Raw genomic sequence first — 18,768 nt, 5'->3', positions numbered from 1 at the left:
GGTCTTTTCTATGGAAGGGGGTGGGGATGACCTGGCCAGTGAAAGATGGAATCTAATTTATTATTTTAATCAGGGCATAGCTTCCTGGTATTTGTATCATGTTCATTGACCTGGTAACTGAACGCATTATCATTGGGTCTCATCCCTTCCCTTTCTCTTCTGCCTGGATCATCCTGATTTAAGGGGAGGAACTTTAAGGGAACACAGTCTGTCCTTTGTGTTTGAAAGGAGGATTCTGTTTGCATGTGTATACATGCTACAAATTCAATATACTAGCTAAGGAGGTTATTTAGTCCACTGAATAGTTCAATGTGCTGCAAGGCAGGATACCTGATTTCTACTCCCAGCTCAGTCACTTTGTGACCTTTGGTAAGTCACTACACCTTGCTGCCTCCCTTGCATCTTCTGCAAGATGAGGCTTACCTTCCTTTGTAAGATGCTTTGAGATCTGTAGATGAAAAATTTGCTATGTACAGGGTCTTTGTTAATTATTCTAATGGCCTTTTCCCCCTACAGAACATCGTTACCTGCACCAATGTTTTCTAGGAGTGATTTCAGTGTGTGGAGTATATTAAAAAAATGCATTGGACTGGTAAGTCACTCTCTGCAGTCAGAGGAGACCCAGCTTTGATTCCCCAGCGTTCTTAGCAAAATGTTTATCTTAAAGGGAGGAAGATTAAGTTTGGAAGTACAAAAATGCAAAACCAAAGGCACCCAGACAATGGAGTATTCTGCTGGTGCTGAAGAACTTGAAAGTGATGGTAGACAAAAGTGAAATTGACTAGTTTTATTGCTCAAGCTGAGAAATGCCAAAAGTAAGCGGCATAAATTACAAATTTATAATTCTCTGTAAAGTAAGATGGTGTTAACAACTTATTTCAGAACTCTTTTTAACTTCTAACTTTTAATCTTAGGGTCCTTTAGTAAACTGAGGATTGATGAACACAGTTTCTGAATAATATAGTATTTGACATTTTGTCAGAGCTATTCATACTGGCTTGAATAGATTGATTAAAGAATTATTTTCATTATCTGACCCAGTAGTTGCGTATGTCGAACTGATAATTTCTTACCATTTTACAAGTAATGCCCTAAAAGACTTCTTCAAACTTACATTCTTCAAACGTGGGTTGAAGAATATAAAATTACGTAGTTGTGAAAATATAATTTGGGGCTTTATTTTGGCTTTCACATAGCTTAAAGGGATGTGATACACCAGGAAATTTCACTTTCAACTGAATGATGGAATAAGGGAATTTGTAATCTATCCTATGCCCTGTTTCTCTATTGAGAGAGTTCATGGTGTAAACTCAGGCTAGTGGGCATGATCTGAATTAGGTCACTTGATTATTCATGACACCAAGAATTAAAGAACTCTCATTAGCAGTAGATACCAACGTGAAGGACACTTGGTCTCCAATCTTAATGGTCAGTCACTAACATTTTCTTTAATCCTTTCAAAAATTTGCAGTCACCTATTGCAGTGCTTGCATCTTAATGGGAGGAGAGAATCCCTGTCTTATCGATATACCTTTTTTTCAAAAATGGCCTGTGTTTGTTTGGCTAGAAAGAAGCTTTGGACAGCAAAAGAGTCTGAGGCTTGATACATCAGCTTGTTTGAAGCTCAAGCAATGGTTCTCTTCATATCAGCAGTAGAGCAGGGTGAAACTTATTTGGCGAATACTAAATGATCTGAAAAATGCATTTTTCAGGGTATCAAAACTATTTGCGAATTCAGCTCAAATTTAGTGAATCGTTTCGGCCAAAAAAAAAAAAACCACCCTGAAAATTTTGCAAAAATGTTAGAATCGTCTGTTTCAACATTTTGACTGAACATTTTCTAAACCATTTTTTTTTCATTTTAGTTTCATTGAGGAAAAAACAGGAAAAAAATTTTTTTTTGGTTTGAAATGAGCGGAACCAAAAAAATTTGGCCACTGAAGAGAAAAATCAATGGTTTGCTCAGCTCTAACTAGGTGGTAGAATAAGAAACACTGTTTAGCTTTGTTTGTAGGGCATGGATACAAATAGGGTCACTTAAAATCTGTGAAAACATCTTAAATCCTGTTCCCGTCACAAACTTGAAGGTGTTTCAAAGTACAGTAAAGAATGTGTTGGTGGTTACAGCAATAATACTGTTTAGATGATCAGTGATGATTTTTCAAGGGATCCAGTTCATTATACTGTGAATGACTGGCTAATGCGTCATCTGTGGGAAGGAAAGTTTAATCTATTCTGCACCATCACAAGCCACTGAGTTGCAGTTACCATCTTTTCTTGGCTGCAGTGCTAGATAAGATTCCATTTGGAGCCCTTTATCAACACTCCTTTTTAGGCCTTTGCTCTGCTTCTAATCCCTTCCAGCCATGGTAGTTAGTGACCAGAACCAGGGGTCTGAGCTGGCCCTATTGTGTGTCAGTGAAGACTACTATTGCCAACCCACCCGAGAGATCATCTTGGAAACTTGTTCTGGCCTGTTGGTAACCTAGAAGTGTGTCAAAGGGAATGACTTCTCCTTTTATCATCTAGGAGCTGTCTAAAATTACAATGCCTATTGTCTTCAATGAGCCACTGAGCTTCCTCCAGCGGATAACCGAATACATGGAACACATATACCTCATTCATAAAGCTAGCAGTCATGCGAACCCCCTGGAAAGAATGCAGGCAAGTGATGCTTTCCATCTCCGCTTTGGCTTTAGAAAGGATTCCTCGTGTCCTCAAACTCTCTCTTTAAGATGACATCCCATCTGATGAGAGATGGGTATGGCACTCTGTGGACTGGTTATAGGAAACACAAGAATTGCCATACAGGATCAGACTTGTGGTCCATCTAGTCCAGTCTCTTGTCTCTGACAGTGGCCAGTACCACATGCGATGAAGGAGGATGAAAACATCCCAGCAGTAGGTATATACATCACCTTGAGATGGTTGAAGGGGTCACTGCAGTGGGAGGAAGAGGAGGAGAGTACAGTCAGGAGCTGAACAATTCCAGGCCCATCATCTTTTTAATCACTGTTTTTAAAATTGCACAAACCCATTATTTTTAGTGAAGATCAGATTATGGCTTTGAACTGCCTCAAACAAATCCATTTGCTAACTGGCATTTTGAGAGTTTTTAAGAATGGTCTGGTAGAGCCAGACTTTATTTCCAATTCTTCCCTCCCACCCCAAACCCTACGTACCTTGGAGAGAGCAGAGTAAGTATCTGGTTAGTCACATGCTCAAAGACTTGTTGATGGTGGGCCTAAACTAGTGTACATCCGGGTTTAAGTGTTCCTCTGGAACTCTATTTCTACTTAAAAGAAATATAGAGAACAAGAAGCACATGGTAAACTGTGTATGACAAATACATGCAGTTTAGGCTCAATCTGTGTGATGCTACCGTTGTCCTTTATTCCTGGCAGCAGGATGTATGAAATATAACAAAATAAAAACTCTGCTGCTTTGCAAGGGACACTGGTGAAAGTGACCTCTCCGTAGTGACACTGGAAATGATACCTGACTGCTGTTATGTTAAACTAGATTCCACTGCACAGTCACTGGGCAAAAGAAGGGGAAGATGGGCAGAAAAGAACACGCAGGTCTAAGAAAGACCGGGACTGAAGAGGAACAGAGAGTAGTCAGTGTGATCTGGCAAAGTTTGCCAGAGAAAATGATTGCTTTTTGGAAGTGAAATATTCTTCATCTCACACACATATATGTATTACTTATCATGGATCATTATTCCTAGTTTGGGTCTGTCAGGATCTGTGAATGTGTTAACCTTAAACACACAGCAACTTCTCTGGCTGATTAAAAAATGTCACACTCTCCAGAGTGTTGGTGTGTTTGGGTGCATGTGGAGAAAGGGGGGAATCTCAGGGGTACAAGAAGTTGGTAGAGTTCCTGCACATAGAGGGTTTTTAAAAATTGCTATAGCACATGCAAATGTATTGTAAGATACTGCTGTTTCAGTGGAGCTCTCTCTGAAGACTGCATCCTGCTGTGTTTGTTTACAGGCTGTAGCTGCTTTTGCAGTTTCTGCAGTAGCTTCTCAGTGGGAGAGAACTGGCAAACCATTTAACCCTCTACTAGGAGAAACCTATGAATTAATCAGGTGACACTGAATTCTTTTAAATGTCGTTGAAGAGGAGGGTGGTTGATGGTCAGTGAATTAAACTGACTTCATGGCAAACTGGAAAATAGTTTATTCCCCAAGATAAAATCGGTTCACTCTGATCAGTTATATATCTAAACGCTATAGCCACAATTAGCTGAAAACCCCAGTGATCAATATGAAATCTGAGAAGATACTGATTTTAGAAGAACTTTATTTCTACCTGTTGACTCATATTTTCTGCATTGTACAAGGGCAGCGAAGTGTATATTATATTCTTCCGAAGAGCCACTTCTGACTAGAGACTCATAATTACTGTAGCGAGTACCTTATTGATGACCTAGTGTCAGAGTAGATTGAGACCCTTTCATCTGGTCACTTGTCCTGTAAATCATATTTGAACCCAGTTTCCCAGAGGTGGACTACTATTGCCCAGCAAGCTTTGGAATTGCCAGGAGTTGCCCAGTTGAAATTACTTCATATGCATTCCCGGATTGATAGTGTTCAGTTTGTGATGCAGTATTTATGGTGGGGGATGTGTATAAGCATTTATTGATCGCCATACATTAACTATGGAGACCATGGGATCTGAGTTCAGGTTTGGTCTAAAAATCCTCAAACATGTTTTTAAAAATGTGTGATCTGACTTTTATTGCAATTTTAATAAAAGTCCCTTTTTGATAAAGGTTGACTACCTGACTTTTTTTTTCCCCCCCCCTCTAGGGAGGATTTAGGCTTTAGGTTTATATCTGAACAGGTCAGTCACCACCCACCTGTTAGTGCATTTTATTCTGAAGGCCTCAATAAGGACTTTGTTTTTCATGGATCAATCTACCCCAAATTAAAGTTCTGGGGGAAGAGTATAGAAGCAGAGCCCCGTGGAACAATTACTTTGGAGCTTCTAAAGTAAGTATAACCAAAAAACTTTTTTCTCTATTGGACATATATCCCTTAACTATATTAAAAAAAATGGTAAAGGACCATTATATATATATATATATATATATATCTGGGCCATGACTACCTTGAAGAATCATTCAACTAATAATGAAACTTTTCTTGGAGTGGGTGGAAGGAAGAGATACTCGGGATTTAAGCATGGACTATTGCTCATCGGTTAATTCCAGGGTTTTGTTGGAAGGATGCCATGGTCTTGCAGCTGTAACAATTTGGCCTGATTTTTACTGCAAAGGCAACTGGCATTTCTTGAAACCAAATGCTATTTAAAATTACTTGTTCTTTACATTTTGTTAGGTGCCTTTAATAAATAAATTTTTAAAAAAAGAGAACTAAAAATACTTTGGCTGAGATAATCGGTGCCACATTAATTTCATTGGGAATTTTGCCTCTAAATCCCACAGATAGTTTTGATAATGTTAACCATGTGTATGTGTAAACTATATATAACTTCTTCAGGACAGGTACTGTATGCCATGGTAAACCCCAGGAATTCAGATAAATTTCTACCTGCAGTTAGACATGACTCACCTACTTGTGTACAGAGGCCTCTTCGTTGAAACCAAATCTCTATTTCCAGGTTATTCGCAGGCTCATGTCTGACTGAGAGCATATTTTACAAAGAAAGTGATTTCATAAATTGTTTTGTAGCATGGCCGAGCTATAATCAAATTAAAAAGCCTCCCTAGACTTTTCTGTAAGGAATTAATGAGTGCACTCAGGATGATAATGAAGTAAGTCATTCTGGAATTGAGCACTTTGAGGTGGTTTCATAAGAGCTCTTAAACAGATGTAGATTTAGAGAAGTGGTTCTGAAATCTCCTGCTTTTGTGAAACCTTTAAATAGACATTTGGTTTCAATAAGGTGGTGACTTGTAACCTTGTAACTTGGTGACTGGTAACCTTATAACGGGTTAACTTCTATTGGAGATACTTATACTAGTAACTTGATGCTCTTAGTTGAATTTCTGATATACACCATGATATCTGATCTTTCTGGGGAATATAAAACATGAGCTGCTTGGTATCTGAACTGTGTTGTGATGAAAACAGAGTAATTGGGCAGCTTGCCTCTATGCCCCAATTCCTTGGTATGTAGATAAATTATTTTAATACATTTTTAAATATAGACTACAAACATTCAACCAAAATAAAAGTTAGTAATGGAAAAATTGCCTTTAATGAAACACTTTTGACTGATCAAGCCACAAGAGATTATTCAGAAAAGAGCAAGTTGAGGTTTTGTGCTATTCACTTCAAGGTGTGTTAGGGTTCTGAACTGTTCAGTGCTGTAGTTTTCTTGTGAACACACTAGGCTCTCTATTGATCTAACTAGACCTGTAAGTATACTAGCAGTATTGGACAAGAATTGATTAGAAACAAATGTGTTTAATAAGCTAGGTTGTAAGTAAATACACGTGCTGCTTTTGTGTTTGTCATGACTGCACTTTCAAAACATCCGTAGTTAGATTACTAGCCACCTTTCACCAACCGAAATATTAAATTACATTTCAAGTGGTAAACTAGGACAGGCGGGTGCTGCTTCAACTTGTTATATTTGTGGGCCTTACAAATGTTGCCATCCCCAAAACCGCAGGATGAATAGAAATATTAAAGTGCTCTAATTTCTTACGCCACATGAGCCTTGTATGAAAATGCAACTATTGTTCTAAAGTTCAGTGTGAGACAGTTTGTCACTAAAGGATTCAAACTTTAAGGCTGTGTCTATGCAGTACTGGAAAATGACAGACCAGTCAGATACATTAAGCAAAGTTTTGTTCAGTCACTTCTTGATATAAGGTGAAGGTTAGAAAGTGGCTGGTGCTTTAATTGTTTGTTCTTCCTGCCATTATATCAAAATATTTATTTTTTCTTGTGTTCTCTGTGTAATCAGAATTGAGAGAGAAAAGTTTGATTTACAGTATTACTAAAATGTCTTAGTTGCTTAGTGTGCTAAATCCAGACAGTATTTGCTTCATCAGCGTTGAAAGAGGGATAAAAGATGACTTCATGGCAGAAATATGACTTGGCCAAACCAGTGAAATTAGGAATCCTGTTTGTTGACAGATTAACAGTTTGACCATTTTTAGAAACATTTTTTTTGAGGACTCCACTCAACAAACAGGTTTCAGAGTAACAGCCGTGTTAGTCTGTATTCGCAAAAAGAAAAGGAGTACTTGTGGCACCTTAGAGACTAACCAATTTATTTGAGCATAAGCTTTCGTGAGCTACAGCTCACTTCATCGGATGCATACTGTCGACAAACACTGTCTCTGTAAAGTTGGTGCTACAGAGCATGTTAGTGCTAGGATTTTTTTCTTCAGAGTAACTTGTAGTAAAAAAAAAATAGGCATGAAGTGGAAAGATGGAATTAAGGATTAAATTAGATTGTGAACATATTTTTAAAAGACTGAAAAGAGCGTCATGGATTCAGTGACAAAAACCTTTTTTTCAGATAAAGAGCTGGCATTCTATTCAAGTATAAACCTTACACAAGAAGGTTATTTTTCTGGTGTCAGTAATTGCTTGTAGAATCAGGGAGGTACGAACTCTAGTGACTAATGACAAAACTCCTGCTGACTTCTGTGAAAGCAGTGCCGGTCTCAAGGGTCCCTACATGTTGTGAAGACTTTATTTATTTATTTATTTATTTTTTAGGGGGAAGATTACAATTTTTTTTTTCAGTTCATTCCCCCAGAACTCACTTAAGATTAAGGGCCTGATTTGCCCCCCAGTACTCTGCACCACAGATCCCATTGACTTCCACATCTCTGAAACAAGGTCCAAAAGCATTTACTATCAGATGCTTGTGTGAAAACCTATCTGAGTGGGTTGGTCTGCCTAGTTCCTAGTGGAGAGGCATCCATGTCTCTATCAAAACTGGTCGTGACCAGCATCCTTGATGGCAGCCTCAGCAGAGATGTTCATATGAAATAGTCATGAAGAGTGAACTACTTTCTTTTCTTTCAAAGTGGTCTCTTTGGGTCATGGTTGTGGCCTGTGGTGGGACTACTTGGGGAAGGTTACAGTGCAGTTTCCTGTGGCTGAACAGAAGACTTCATTCTCTAGGGCTGTCAGTCAAAATCCTCTTGTGAGCATCAGATTCTCTCACAACTTTAAAAGGACAGATTAAAATAGTTAAAATGTCTTGATTGCTACTGATGTCCTGCTCCAGAGCTCAAGTTATCAAAGGGCACACATTTGTAGATGATTCCATAAGCAATTTCCTTTTTCTTTTTTTTTAAATCACTATTAATGTCTAGTGAGATTCAGATAGAACACACTGCCTTGATTATAAAGAAAATCCATAAGTGGTTTTTTGTTTGTTTGTTTTTGTTTTAAGTAAAGTAGATACTGTTCAGGGGGGTACTACGTGTTCCACCCCACTACAAGATTCAGGGCAATTAGAGTTTAATGCTGTTTCACCTTCTGTCTTTAGTTCAAGAAGTGGATTTAGTTTCCTGGCATCTGACTTCACTTTTCTGGCTTCTTTCACAGACACAATGAAGCTTACACGTGGACAAACCCAACCTGTTGTGTACATAACATAATTATAGGTAAACTGTGGATAGAACAGTATGGAACAATAGAAATTGTAAATCACAGGTAATATTGCTAATTATGGAGCTACGAGCATTGGCCGTTATAGAGACTGATAAATGGTAATCACAGATCCAAAAGCTTTCCCCTTTGTAATGGATCTTGTAGGTCCAAAATGTTATTTCCTGTTGATCTGCTGAAAACTCTGTTTAAATTATTTCTTCTTCTGAACTGGTTAAATAGTTTTTTGTGTTTGAAACAAATATCAAAACAGTGTTAACAGTACATATGATTATGTAGAAGACTGGATGGGATACAGAATCTTTCAACTCCAGGTCACCCGTTCAAACCTCGCCCAGTCGATAGTGAATTGCCATTTAATGGCTCTGCAGTGAATTATGTGTAATGTGCAACACAGCATAAATCACCATCACACTAGTCAATAATGGGCACGCTTATTTCAGTTTTCTGAATTTAGTCCAGGAATCCTGGCTTGACGTCTGGCTGTAACGTAGCTTGGCAGAAGCACTTGAGTGCACGTTTACAGTGTGAGCTACCTTTAGCAGCTTTGTCAACTTCATGTGATTAGCTCACCATAAAGGTATTGATAGTGATATAATAAGAAATACCCTGGGTAGGGGACAGTCCTATATTCCTTTTCCTTTTAACTCCCAATGACTCCAGTGAGTTTTATATGCACACTTTATGCAGAAATCACCCATTCAAGTCTTCATTTGGTTTTAACAAGCTCTTGGTGTTACCGTTTATGCCTGTCTTAGAATAAAAAAGAGCAACAAGGACTTCCAATAATCCAGTGGCTTTTACTACCCGATTTCTAATATTAAACACAGGTCTAAGTGATTTCATTAAATAGTGTTAGTTTCGTTTTAGCAAAGTAAATACATTAGTGAACACTGCACTTCAGACATTTAGGTGCTGGCTTTCTAAATGGTACGCTTGTTCCCTTTGCAGTACTGGAGATAAATGTATCCTTAATTTTAAACCATGTGGACTGTTTGGGAAAGAGCTTCACAGAGTAGAGGGTCACGTTCAGGACAAAAAGTAAGTGGAAAGTCTGTCTGTCTGTCTTATACTATATGGGCACCTAGTACTTTCTGTATAGTGCTAGCTTGTTGGACTGACACATGCTCAACGTGACTGCTAAATTTTTACATTCCTACAGAGTCCTCCCATTCTCATTCATTTCTATTTTCTGGGTCAGTATTACACTTACAGGTTTTAGAGTGAGCATTTCATTCGCTATTAGCAAAGCTTTAGTGCCATTTGCACCTTGGACTTAAGTGCAGCAATCTGGATTTAAAGGAGAGGTATCTAGAGAAAACATAGAGAATAATACAATTGCTAACTGTGTCCTTTCCTTGGACTTCTAGTCTTCATTTTAAAATATTTACCAAAAAATGCTAACAGGTGTATTCCCCAAATGCAACCTGTTATATAGCTCTTGGTCTTTATACACTACAATATCAGCTTCATTGTTTCTATAATCAATTTAACAAGCACACAGCTGATGGCTAAATAGTGAGGGAGCATTTAAAGCACGGGACTGAATACCATAAATGTTGGGATAGACTGAAATATTCATCTTTGCATTTATAAATGGTTCTGATAAAATGGCTTCCCAGAAGTTTGTAGTAATCAGGGAAAAAAAGAAACCGGAAAACCTGAATATAATCTGGATTACCAGTATATCGTGCTGATTTTAATTTAGGCTAGGAAGTTATAGAAATTGGGCAGCAAAAATAAGTCTCCTTTCCTCTATAAATAGCAAGAAGAAGCTCTCTGTGATCTATGGCAAATGGACAGAATGCTTGTGGTGTATCAATCCTGCCACATATGATACTTCTAAAAAGAATGAAAAGAGAGGTGGTGACCAGAAGAAAATGAAACCGGTAAGGTTTTAGTATAATTGTTCAGGAGAGAGCTGGTGTTGCTGTTTCTCTCCCATTTGAAGGAAGCATCTTCAGAAATGGAAAAATTACTTGTTAGAGGAACATCTGTTGATGTGGTTGTGGTGAACTGATAGCTATAATAGTGGATATTTTTCATAGCTAGGGCCCTGATACCAGGAACTGATGAGTGCTCTGAACTCCCATTGACTTCAGTGAAAGTTGAGGGCATTCAGCATTTCACAGGGATTGGTCATGGAGGTTAGGGTTGATATTTGGTGACTACTGTTACAGAGATTGGGTTACATCTTGCTGTCTGTTAGTAAGGAAAATGGCAGTATTGCCAAACTCAGGCATTTAAAAATGTACACGAAAAATCATGTGACTGTCTTAAAAATATGAGATTTTAAAAGTTTGGCTTTTTATTTCCCTTCAGTGTTTTGAGCCTTTAGGGTTCATGTTGCAGAGAAGAGCTTAAAAATGAGGGCTATAAGCTTTTTAAAAAATCAAATTAATCTTCCCTTTCTGACGAAGTTGCATTTAGAAGGGGAGTTGCCTAACAGGAAGCCAATGGAAAGCATTCACAAGGATTTATTTTTTTGAGAGGAAGCTTGAAAAGTAAGCTTGAGCTTGATTTGAATTCAGAATACAGTACTACTCATCTGTTCCACAAACAAAGCATACCAAGCCAAACAGGACATTATTGGATTAAATACATGTACATCATCTATCTTATCCCAATATCTTGTTTCTTTTTTTAATTGTGTGACATTTTCAGCTAGGTTGTCAATGTATTGGACTTCCCTATTGATGGTCATTATTATTTTTCAGGTAGTCTCTCAGGGATGAAATCCTTTTGACCTCTCTGCAATTTAACTGTGGAAGGCCCAATTCACAGTGATTCACCTATAGAGGGGATTGGTGGCAAGAAGTGAGAGTTCAGAGTTGCAGGGTTGAAGGTGGGCCAGGGGAGGAATGGCAGGGAGGGTGACCAAATGATCAATGGCTTGTGCAAATCTACTGGATACAGACCGTATCTGGGGCGAGGTCACACTGAGTGAGCTACATCTATGGCTAAAAGATGGTGGTGGCAGAGACTGTGGTTAAATTGCACACATCCTGTTTTCAGGTTTGGGAGGAAGAATATTTCCTCACCTCAGATTGCAAAGCCCATTTATTCAGACTTCACCCTGGGAGTGTGAATTTCACTCATATTGTGTGAAAGATGCAATGCTGTAATGTTACATTTTTTGTAGCCAGATTCTTCTTGGCGGTAAATTTTTGGTTGACTGTCGCTGGTGGCTTGTGAGGCTTACGTACAGTTTTTAAAATGGGTGAAAATTTATAATACCATTCCTGAATGTCTTTGTCCTCTGTATGTCTTGAGAGTAAAGCATTAAGCAGTAGTACCAAAGTTCACTGTAGTGATTCTGAAATACCTCTTGCATTTCCTCTGTTTACAATTTCCAAGTGTTGGACACTGAAATAATGGCACTACCTCTGACAGCACAACCCTATCCCCTCTCTCATGTTATAAGGCAGTAGAGCATTTGAATTCCAGTTTGGCCAGCAGATGAGGTCTGTCTGTCTGGTGGTTTCCCGGAACCTGCAATCATACCATTTCCAATTTTAAATGGAAAAAATAAAATATCTGGACAAAGGAAGGAGGAAACAACCTGTCTTTCTGTATTTTACTCTCGCTTTTAAAAAAAAAAAAAAAAAAGTATTTTATGGTAATGAAACAAAATTCCATGCAATGTCACCTTCTCCAAAGGAAAGGATCCTTTAAGGATCGTCACTGTTGGGAGCCACCAAGCTACCAGATTTGGTAGGGCTTATGCACAAGCAGCACATACAGTACACCCTGTTTTTTAACGATTGAAAAACTGATGCTCCGGCTTCACTTTAGACTAAGAAAATTTTTCTTTTCTGCTGTATTTTACACTTCGTGAAGACTGGTTCTTTTTTCAGTCTGTCTAATCTCGTCCTGAGGGGAACTGTTACATTTTGTTCCTAGAATATCTGAAATTAGGTTCCTTAATTCTGCTGGAATAAGGTACTGGTATTAATTTTTTTTACCACCTCTTTGTAGATCATAAGAGATGAAGGGACCCCTTCAATCAGTTTCATACTGGTAGTGCAGTGGCTGTGTAGGCATATGCGACAGCTATATGCACCTCAGCAGTACCTATTTTACTAGTGTGGAGAGTGGGAATGTTGGTCAGAATCCTGGAAAAGTTCTCAACCTTTTTGTAAAAGCATCATGAAATCTTTAATGACCTCTAGGCAGCCAGCAAAGATGGCAGAAAGAACCAGTATTGCACTGTACTGGGGCATGAGTCCTGGTGTAAAATGATGGCTTATTTTGGATTGATTTAGGTAAAGAAGCAATCAGAGGATCTAAAATGTTTGACTCTTGAAATTATGTGCTTGGTGTGCTTCACTGAAGCCTAAGGAACATGAGCATATCAGCTTGCTAACCAGCCCTCAGAATCTGGTATGTGACTACACAAGATTCAGGAGTACAGATGTCTTATGACTTATTGCTTACCTAGTGCTGCCAATGTATGTAGCACTTTACATAACAGTGTAAGGCTATATCTACATGGTGCGCTTCTTTTGGCGGCATGTACAGTATGTACTCAGGTAGCCCCCCTGTGTGGATTTAATGTAGATGGTGAGGCCCGGCTTAGGTAAATAGAGTACAAACATGCCTGAGGGTTTGGGTATGTACCCAGGTACATGCCCTGCATGGTTCTCTCTTCGCCCAGGCCGTGTCATCCTGTCTACACTGCTGTTTTTAGTCACATAGCGGAGAAGGGGTCCTGAGTGCATGCAGCAACAGGCTCCAGTTTCCTCAGCCGCTGCCTCTTCATCTGGGACCTCCTCCTCGTGGCTAGGGCCACTTTCCACTGACTCCAGACATGAAGAAGTATCCAGTGGGCTCTTTGCAATGGAGGTGGGGTCACCACTTAGGATTGCATCCAACTCACTGTAAAAACAGCAGCTTTGGGGTGCAGCACCAGACTGACAGTTTGCCTTCCTTGCCTTGTGGTATGCGTTCCTCAGCTCCTTCACCTTCGCTCTGCACTGCAGGGTGTCCCTGTTGTGCCCCTTCTCCTGCAAGCTGCGTGCAGTCTGCTCCTAGGTATGGAAATTCCTATGGTTGGAACGCAGCTGGCATGGCACGGCCTCCTTTCCCCAAACACTGATCAGGTCCAGTAGCTCGGCATTGCTCCAAGCAGGGGATTGTTTGCTATGTGGAGCAGCCATGGTCACCTGGGCAGATGAGCACTCGCAACAGGAAAGGGAATTTCAAACTTCCTGGGGCTCACAGGTGGTGGGGTGGATGTCAGTTTACCTGGCGTCAGAGCAGCGGAGATGCTGGCCAGAGTGGTCACTTTTGGAATTGTGGGATATCCTCTGGAGGCCAAAAGGCGTTTAAACGGGTAGAATGTGTCTTCACTTTCACAACAGCACAAAAAGAACAGCAGAAAGAGCCTCTTGTGAAGGTGGTTTTCTTTTTGCAGTGAAACTTCTGAATTTAACCACAAAAGGTCATTAACAAGTGTAGACGCTCCCACAGGTTTAGCGGAAAAAAGGGACATTTTGCGCTTTAAATAGCAAGTGTAGACATATTCCTGCTGCCTCCCAGCGGCTGGAGCCTTTCCCTGCTGCAGGAAAAGGCTCTTGTGTGAGGAAGGGCTCTGCCAATTCCCTGCTGTTGGAGCCTTTCCACACTGTAGGGAAGAACTGTGGCAGCTGCTGCCTTCCTGCTGCCAGAGTTTTCCTCACTGTGGTGAAAGGTTCTGGTAGGTGGTAGCTGCTGAAGCTTTTCTCTGCTGCCTCTAGGGTGACCAGATAGCAAGTGTGAAAAATCAGGACAGAGGGTGGGGGGTAATAGGCACCTATGTAAGAAAAAGTCCCAAATATCAGGACTGTCCCTATAAAATCAGGACATCTGGTCACCCTAGGTGCCTCTCCCTGCCCGCCCCCGCCCCCCCCCCCCCCCCCACCGCTCTCGCCTGTGCTAGAGCCTTTCACTGACACATGTAGCTACACACCGTGGTGTGAAGGCAGTTTGTTTATCACTGTGGCCTGTAGCTACACATACCCTACATGCTGCTGCCGAAAGTGGTGTATAGTGTGGATATAGGTATCGACGCATTACCACAGCAGAAGAGCTACTGATCGAAGACAGGAAAAATAGGATATGAGTCAAGAAAAGGGAGGGTGAAGTAAACAAGAAAGAAAAGATTTCTGGAAGACATGAATGATGACAGAAGGTGCTTTTTCTAGATAGAAACTAGGAGTTGTTCCAAACGTAGTAGGTAGTGTGGAAGAAGGCATGAAGTATGGAGGATGAAGAAGAGCATAAATGAGGAGGAGGAAAGGAGAGCAGAGATACAGGTGGGGTGAAATAATGGAATGTCTTGAATTCGATAGGATTTTTAATGTCCTCTCCAGAGAACTCTAGGCAGAAGAGCTGTATGTCATTTCCCTCTATTCCACTATCAATTATTGTGTTTTCGTTTCAGAGCGAAGATGCTGGGAACGATGAGGCTGATGATATGCCAGAGATCCAAGAGACTGTGCAAGTCATACCAGGCAGTAAGCTGCTTTGGAGAATAAATTCTAGACCACCAAACTCATCACAGGTGACTAGTTCAATAAATTAGAACTCTCTGGTCATAGTGGCTTGGCCAAGAACATTATCATACTGGACAAGGGTAACTCATTTTAGATACATGGTAATCTTATAGGTAGGGCCCTACCCAATTCACGGTCCGTTTTTGATTAATTTCACAATCATAAGATTTTAAAAATCATAAGTTTTATGATTTCAGCTATTTAAATCTGAAATTTCAGGGAGTTGTGATTGTAGGAATCCTGACCCAAAAACGAGTTGTGGGGAGGAGGGTTGCAGGGTTAGCAGGGAGGGTTGCAGTACTGCTACCCTTACTACCCTCAATCAGCAGCAGCAGCCACTCTCCAGCCGCCCAGCTCTGAAGGCAGCGCAGAAGTAAGAGTGGCAATACCACGACCCCCCCCTAAAATAATTCTGTGACCCTCCCTGCAATTCCCTTTTGGGTCAAGACTCCCAATTTGAAAAACACTGGTCTCCCCCATGAAATCCCTGTAGTGTAGGGTAAAAGCATACAAAAGACCAGATTTCATGGCCCATGACATGTTCTTTATGGCCGAGAATTTGGTAGGGCCCTACTTATAGGTAGATTTGAAAAACGCCCAGAGTGTCATTCTTTGATATCAGGGGAAAATAGGCCAGTTTTTTTTAGAGAGCATGTCTGTTTTGTGTGTCCTTTTCAATAAATTATAAAAACGATAACCCCTTGAGACAGCTCAGAATCAGAGAACCTATGAGCAACAAGCTTTCTTGATCCTCTGTAGCAAGGACTCTTCAGTCACTGCAGTATCATGTTTTTATTTGCCAGAGTCCACAGCACAATTAAAAGTGGTATTTTCAAAAGTGCTCAGCATTAGCCAACCCTGCTCTTACTACAGTCAGTGAGAGCAGATTTGGTTCAATAAGTGCTTTTGAAAATCCCATTGTGACAGCCCAGGAAAGGGAATCAAATGTCACTGATTTTTAAAAAAAACCAAAACTTTACTATATACTATATCTTTATTCTGCCTTAAGATGTACAATTTCACCAGTTTTGCTGTGAGTCTCAATGAGCTGGAAACGGGCATGGAAGCAGTTTTAGCTCCCACTGATTGTCGTCTACGTCCAGATATCAGAGGCATGGAAAATGGAGAGCTGGGTACGTGTATTTGCTAGAGATTTGGTATTTGTTAATTCTGTCTCTTGACACCCATCCACTTCCCTGACCATAGGGAAGATGGAAGAGAACTGGTTTGGGGTGAGGTGGCTGTCCTCAGGTTTTTACCCACTTCTTAATTCTGGGCAATAACTGTATTTCCAGGGTAACTTTTTCTTTATCACCACAGTGTGATCGATCATGAATGTTACTCCCTCCAGAACAATGTACATGACTGTTCTTGCCAGCAGAGTCTGGCTGTGTAAGAGGCCAAGGTCGATTCTGAATACGGATATCCTATGTTACAGAACAATTGGAAGCACATATTGGGAAACGGGTCAGAAAGATTTTGTTGCTCTGGAGTTTGCTTGGAAAAATATGTAGGGTGGAATAACAAGAAAGCATCCTGTACTGCTTCCGACTTCCGATGAGTCCTTACCCCATCCAGTACAGTCCTTCTGACAAATGAAATACCAAGTTTAGGATTCCCAGTATGTTTGCTTGGATCATCCACTCCTCTGGTGTGCTGCTGCCTAGAAGGGGTGGCTGTTTTGGTTTAAAGAGAATGTGTACAACAAATGCTTTCCTGTGCTTAAAGTGAATTCAATTTTATTTCTCTCCAGCCTTTCCCATGTTTTGTTCTTTTTGTCTTTTATTTTGCAATGTAACCAATTCCTATTTAAATGTTTATTAGACCTGGCTAGTAAAGAAAAAGAGAGACTAGAAGAGAAACAAAGAGCCACTCGTAAGGAACGTGCAAAAGATGAAGTGGAATGGAGGACAAGGTAACTTTTAGAGGTGGGGAAGAAAGTTGGGCATGTAGTTAAGGTTAGCGAACAGTTTGTTTTTACTGTTTGATTCCTCTTTGCACTATGGAACAATTTTATAGTGTCACTTAAAGCCCTTTTGGGGAAGGAACATCTGAAAAATGCAACATGAAGCCAAAATTGTAGATTATTTCATCCCAAAGTACCCATACTGCTGTAAGTAAGTTGAGGCTGAAACTTGTAGTAGGAACACCAAGGGAGTGCCGAAGTATTTTGCCTCCAGGGGTTGGCCTTTTTACTACAGGACAAATAAAACCTTGGGAGTATCCCAAAGTAGTTGTTTTAAGAGAGGGAGATTCTTGTGGAAGGTGGCCTTCAGTGGATATTTCCCTGTGTAGTACTGCCAGCACCAAAAAAAGCAGCCATCTCAAGTATAGAAGGGGCCAACCAAATGGCGTCCAACACATCACCCAATGGTGCAGATTGTTACGGGGAAACAAATTGCTTTAAAGAACATGTAACCCAAATGGTTATCTCTTAAAATAACCAAATCCTAAGAAATACTAATACAATTCTTTTAAACTCCTGAAGCAGTGTTCATCCCTAGGTAACTTTAAAGTGTTTTATAAAGGTGGGGTAAGCAGGGCTCAGAGAGGTTAAGTAACTTGCTGAAGGTCACACAGTGAGTCTGTGGTGTCCTTGGGAACAGAATGGAGATCTCCTGGCTCCAACTCATGAATTCACACTGTTAATGTCCTTGTAATACATAAACACTTCAGTTACCTTTTTAAATATTAAACAAAAATCACTGGAAAATCTTTAATTGAAAAAGAATCACGATTTTATATGGTCACAGAAAAGAAGCTGATCGCGAAGGTTAAGAATAATCTATGTAAGGAAGAAAAGGAACATTTGGATTATGTTTATCACTATTTAGGCATGTATTAGTGTAGTAACAGGCATAAGCACTGAAAGATTTCAGTGGTATTTACTTTTCCTACTGTTAACCCGCAATCAAGTCTTAGTTGTGGAAAGGTATTACTTTTCAGATTGGAAAATGATTTACCTAACTATTGAAAGTGCAGCACCACCTTGTTCTTGTTCAGTAAAAGAACACTTGTCAAAAATTACAACAAAAAATAGAAGCATTTTGAAATACAGTGTATCTGTTATAACATTGGTCTGATTCACAATCTTGCCTTACAGGCACGTCAGAAAAAGAAACCGGGCTATTCTTGCACATGATGATTTTTTGTTTTGTTTTTGTAGTAAGCAGATAAAATTAAATTCTGAAGCAACAGGAGGAGATTCTCAAAGGCAGAAAGAGTAGTTAAGCACCCAACTCCCATTGAAACTCAGTGGGAAATGGGTGGCTAATTCCCATTCATACCTTAGAAAATCTCCTCTAGAGCAGTGGTTCTCAACCTCTATTCATTTGCAGACCCCTAAAAAAGTTCAAATGGCGGTGCGGACTCCTTCGGAAATCTTGGACTACAGGTTGAAAACCACCGTTCTTGGTAACGACAACCTTTGATGGACCGCTTCGACATAGTCTGCGGACCCCCCCGAGCTCCGCACACCACAGGTTGAGAACCACTGTTCTAGAGAACATACAATTGATTTCAACTATTGCTACCAGTTAATACACAGAACAGCTTAAACTTGAGCTTCTACTGATGTGCAGTACAAAATGCAGCTATACAGAACAGAACTGTTTTTCC

General features: G+C 40.0%; 1 protein-coding gene across 12 annotated transcripts in view; it reads left to right on the top strand.

Moving 5' to 3' along the window:
* Window positions 1–18,768, top strand: part of OSBPL2 (oxysterol binding protein like 2) — a 50,289-nt gene that overhangs the window by 28,822 nt on the left and 2,699 nt on the right. For 10 of the 12 annotated variants that reach the window (XM_073309144.1, XM_073309146.1, XM_073309143.1 and 7 more), the window contains 10 exons: window positions 517–592; window positions 2,530–2,664; window positions 3,999–4,096; window positions 4,820–5,002; window positions 8,552–8,659; window positions 9,566–9,655; window positions 10,380–10,503; window positions 15,039–15,158; window positions 16,160–16,283; window positions 16,975–17,065. In XM_073309144.1, the coding sequence (XP_073165245.1) occupies window positions 517–592; window positions 2,530–2,664; window positions 3,999–4,096; window positions 4,820–5,002; window positions 8,552–8,659; window positions 9,566–9,655; window positions 10,380–10,503; window positions 15,039–15,158; window positions 16,160–16,283; window positions 16,975–17,065 (1,149 nt within the window). Of the gene's footprint in view, window positions 1–516; window positions 593–2,529; window positions 2,665–3,998; window positions 4,097–4,819; window positions 5,003–8,551; window positions 8,660–9,565; window positions 9,656–10,379; window positions 10,504–15,038; window positions 15,159–16,159; window positions 16,284–16,974; window positions 17,066–18,488; window positions 18,633–18,768 lie in introns of all 12 variants that reach the window. The other 2 variants (XM_073309147.1, XM_073309148.1) reach the window with 2 other exon arrangements.

Source organism: Lepidochelys kempii, chromosome 13, assembly GCF_965140265.1.
Source record: "Lepidochelys kempii isolate rLepKem1 chromosome 13, rLepKem1.hap2, whole genome shotgun sequence".
Taxonomy (NCBI): Eukaryota; Metazoa; Chordata; order Testudines; family Cheloniidae; genus Lepidochelys; species Lepidochelys kempii.
Note: the sequence above shows the minus strand (reverse complement) of the source record. Positions and strands in the feature narration are given on the sequence as shown.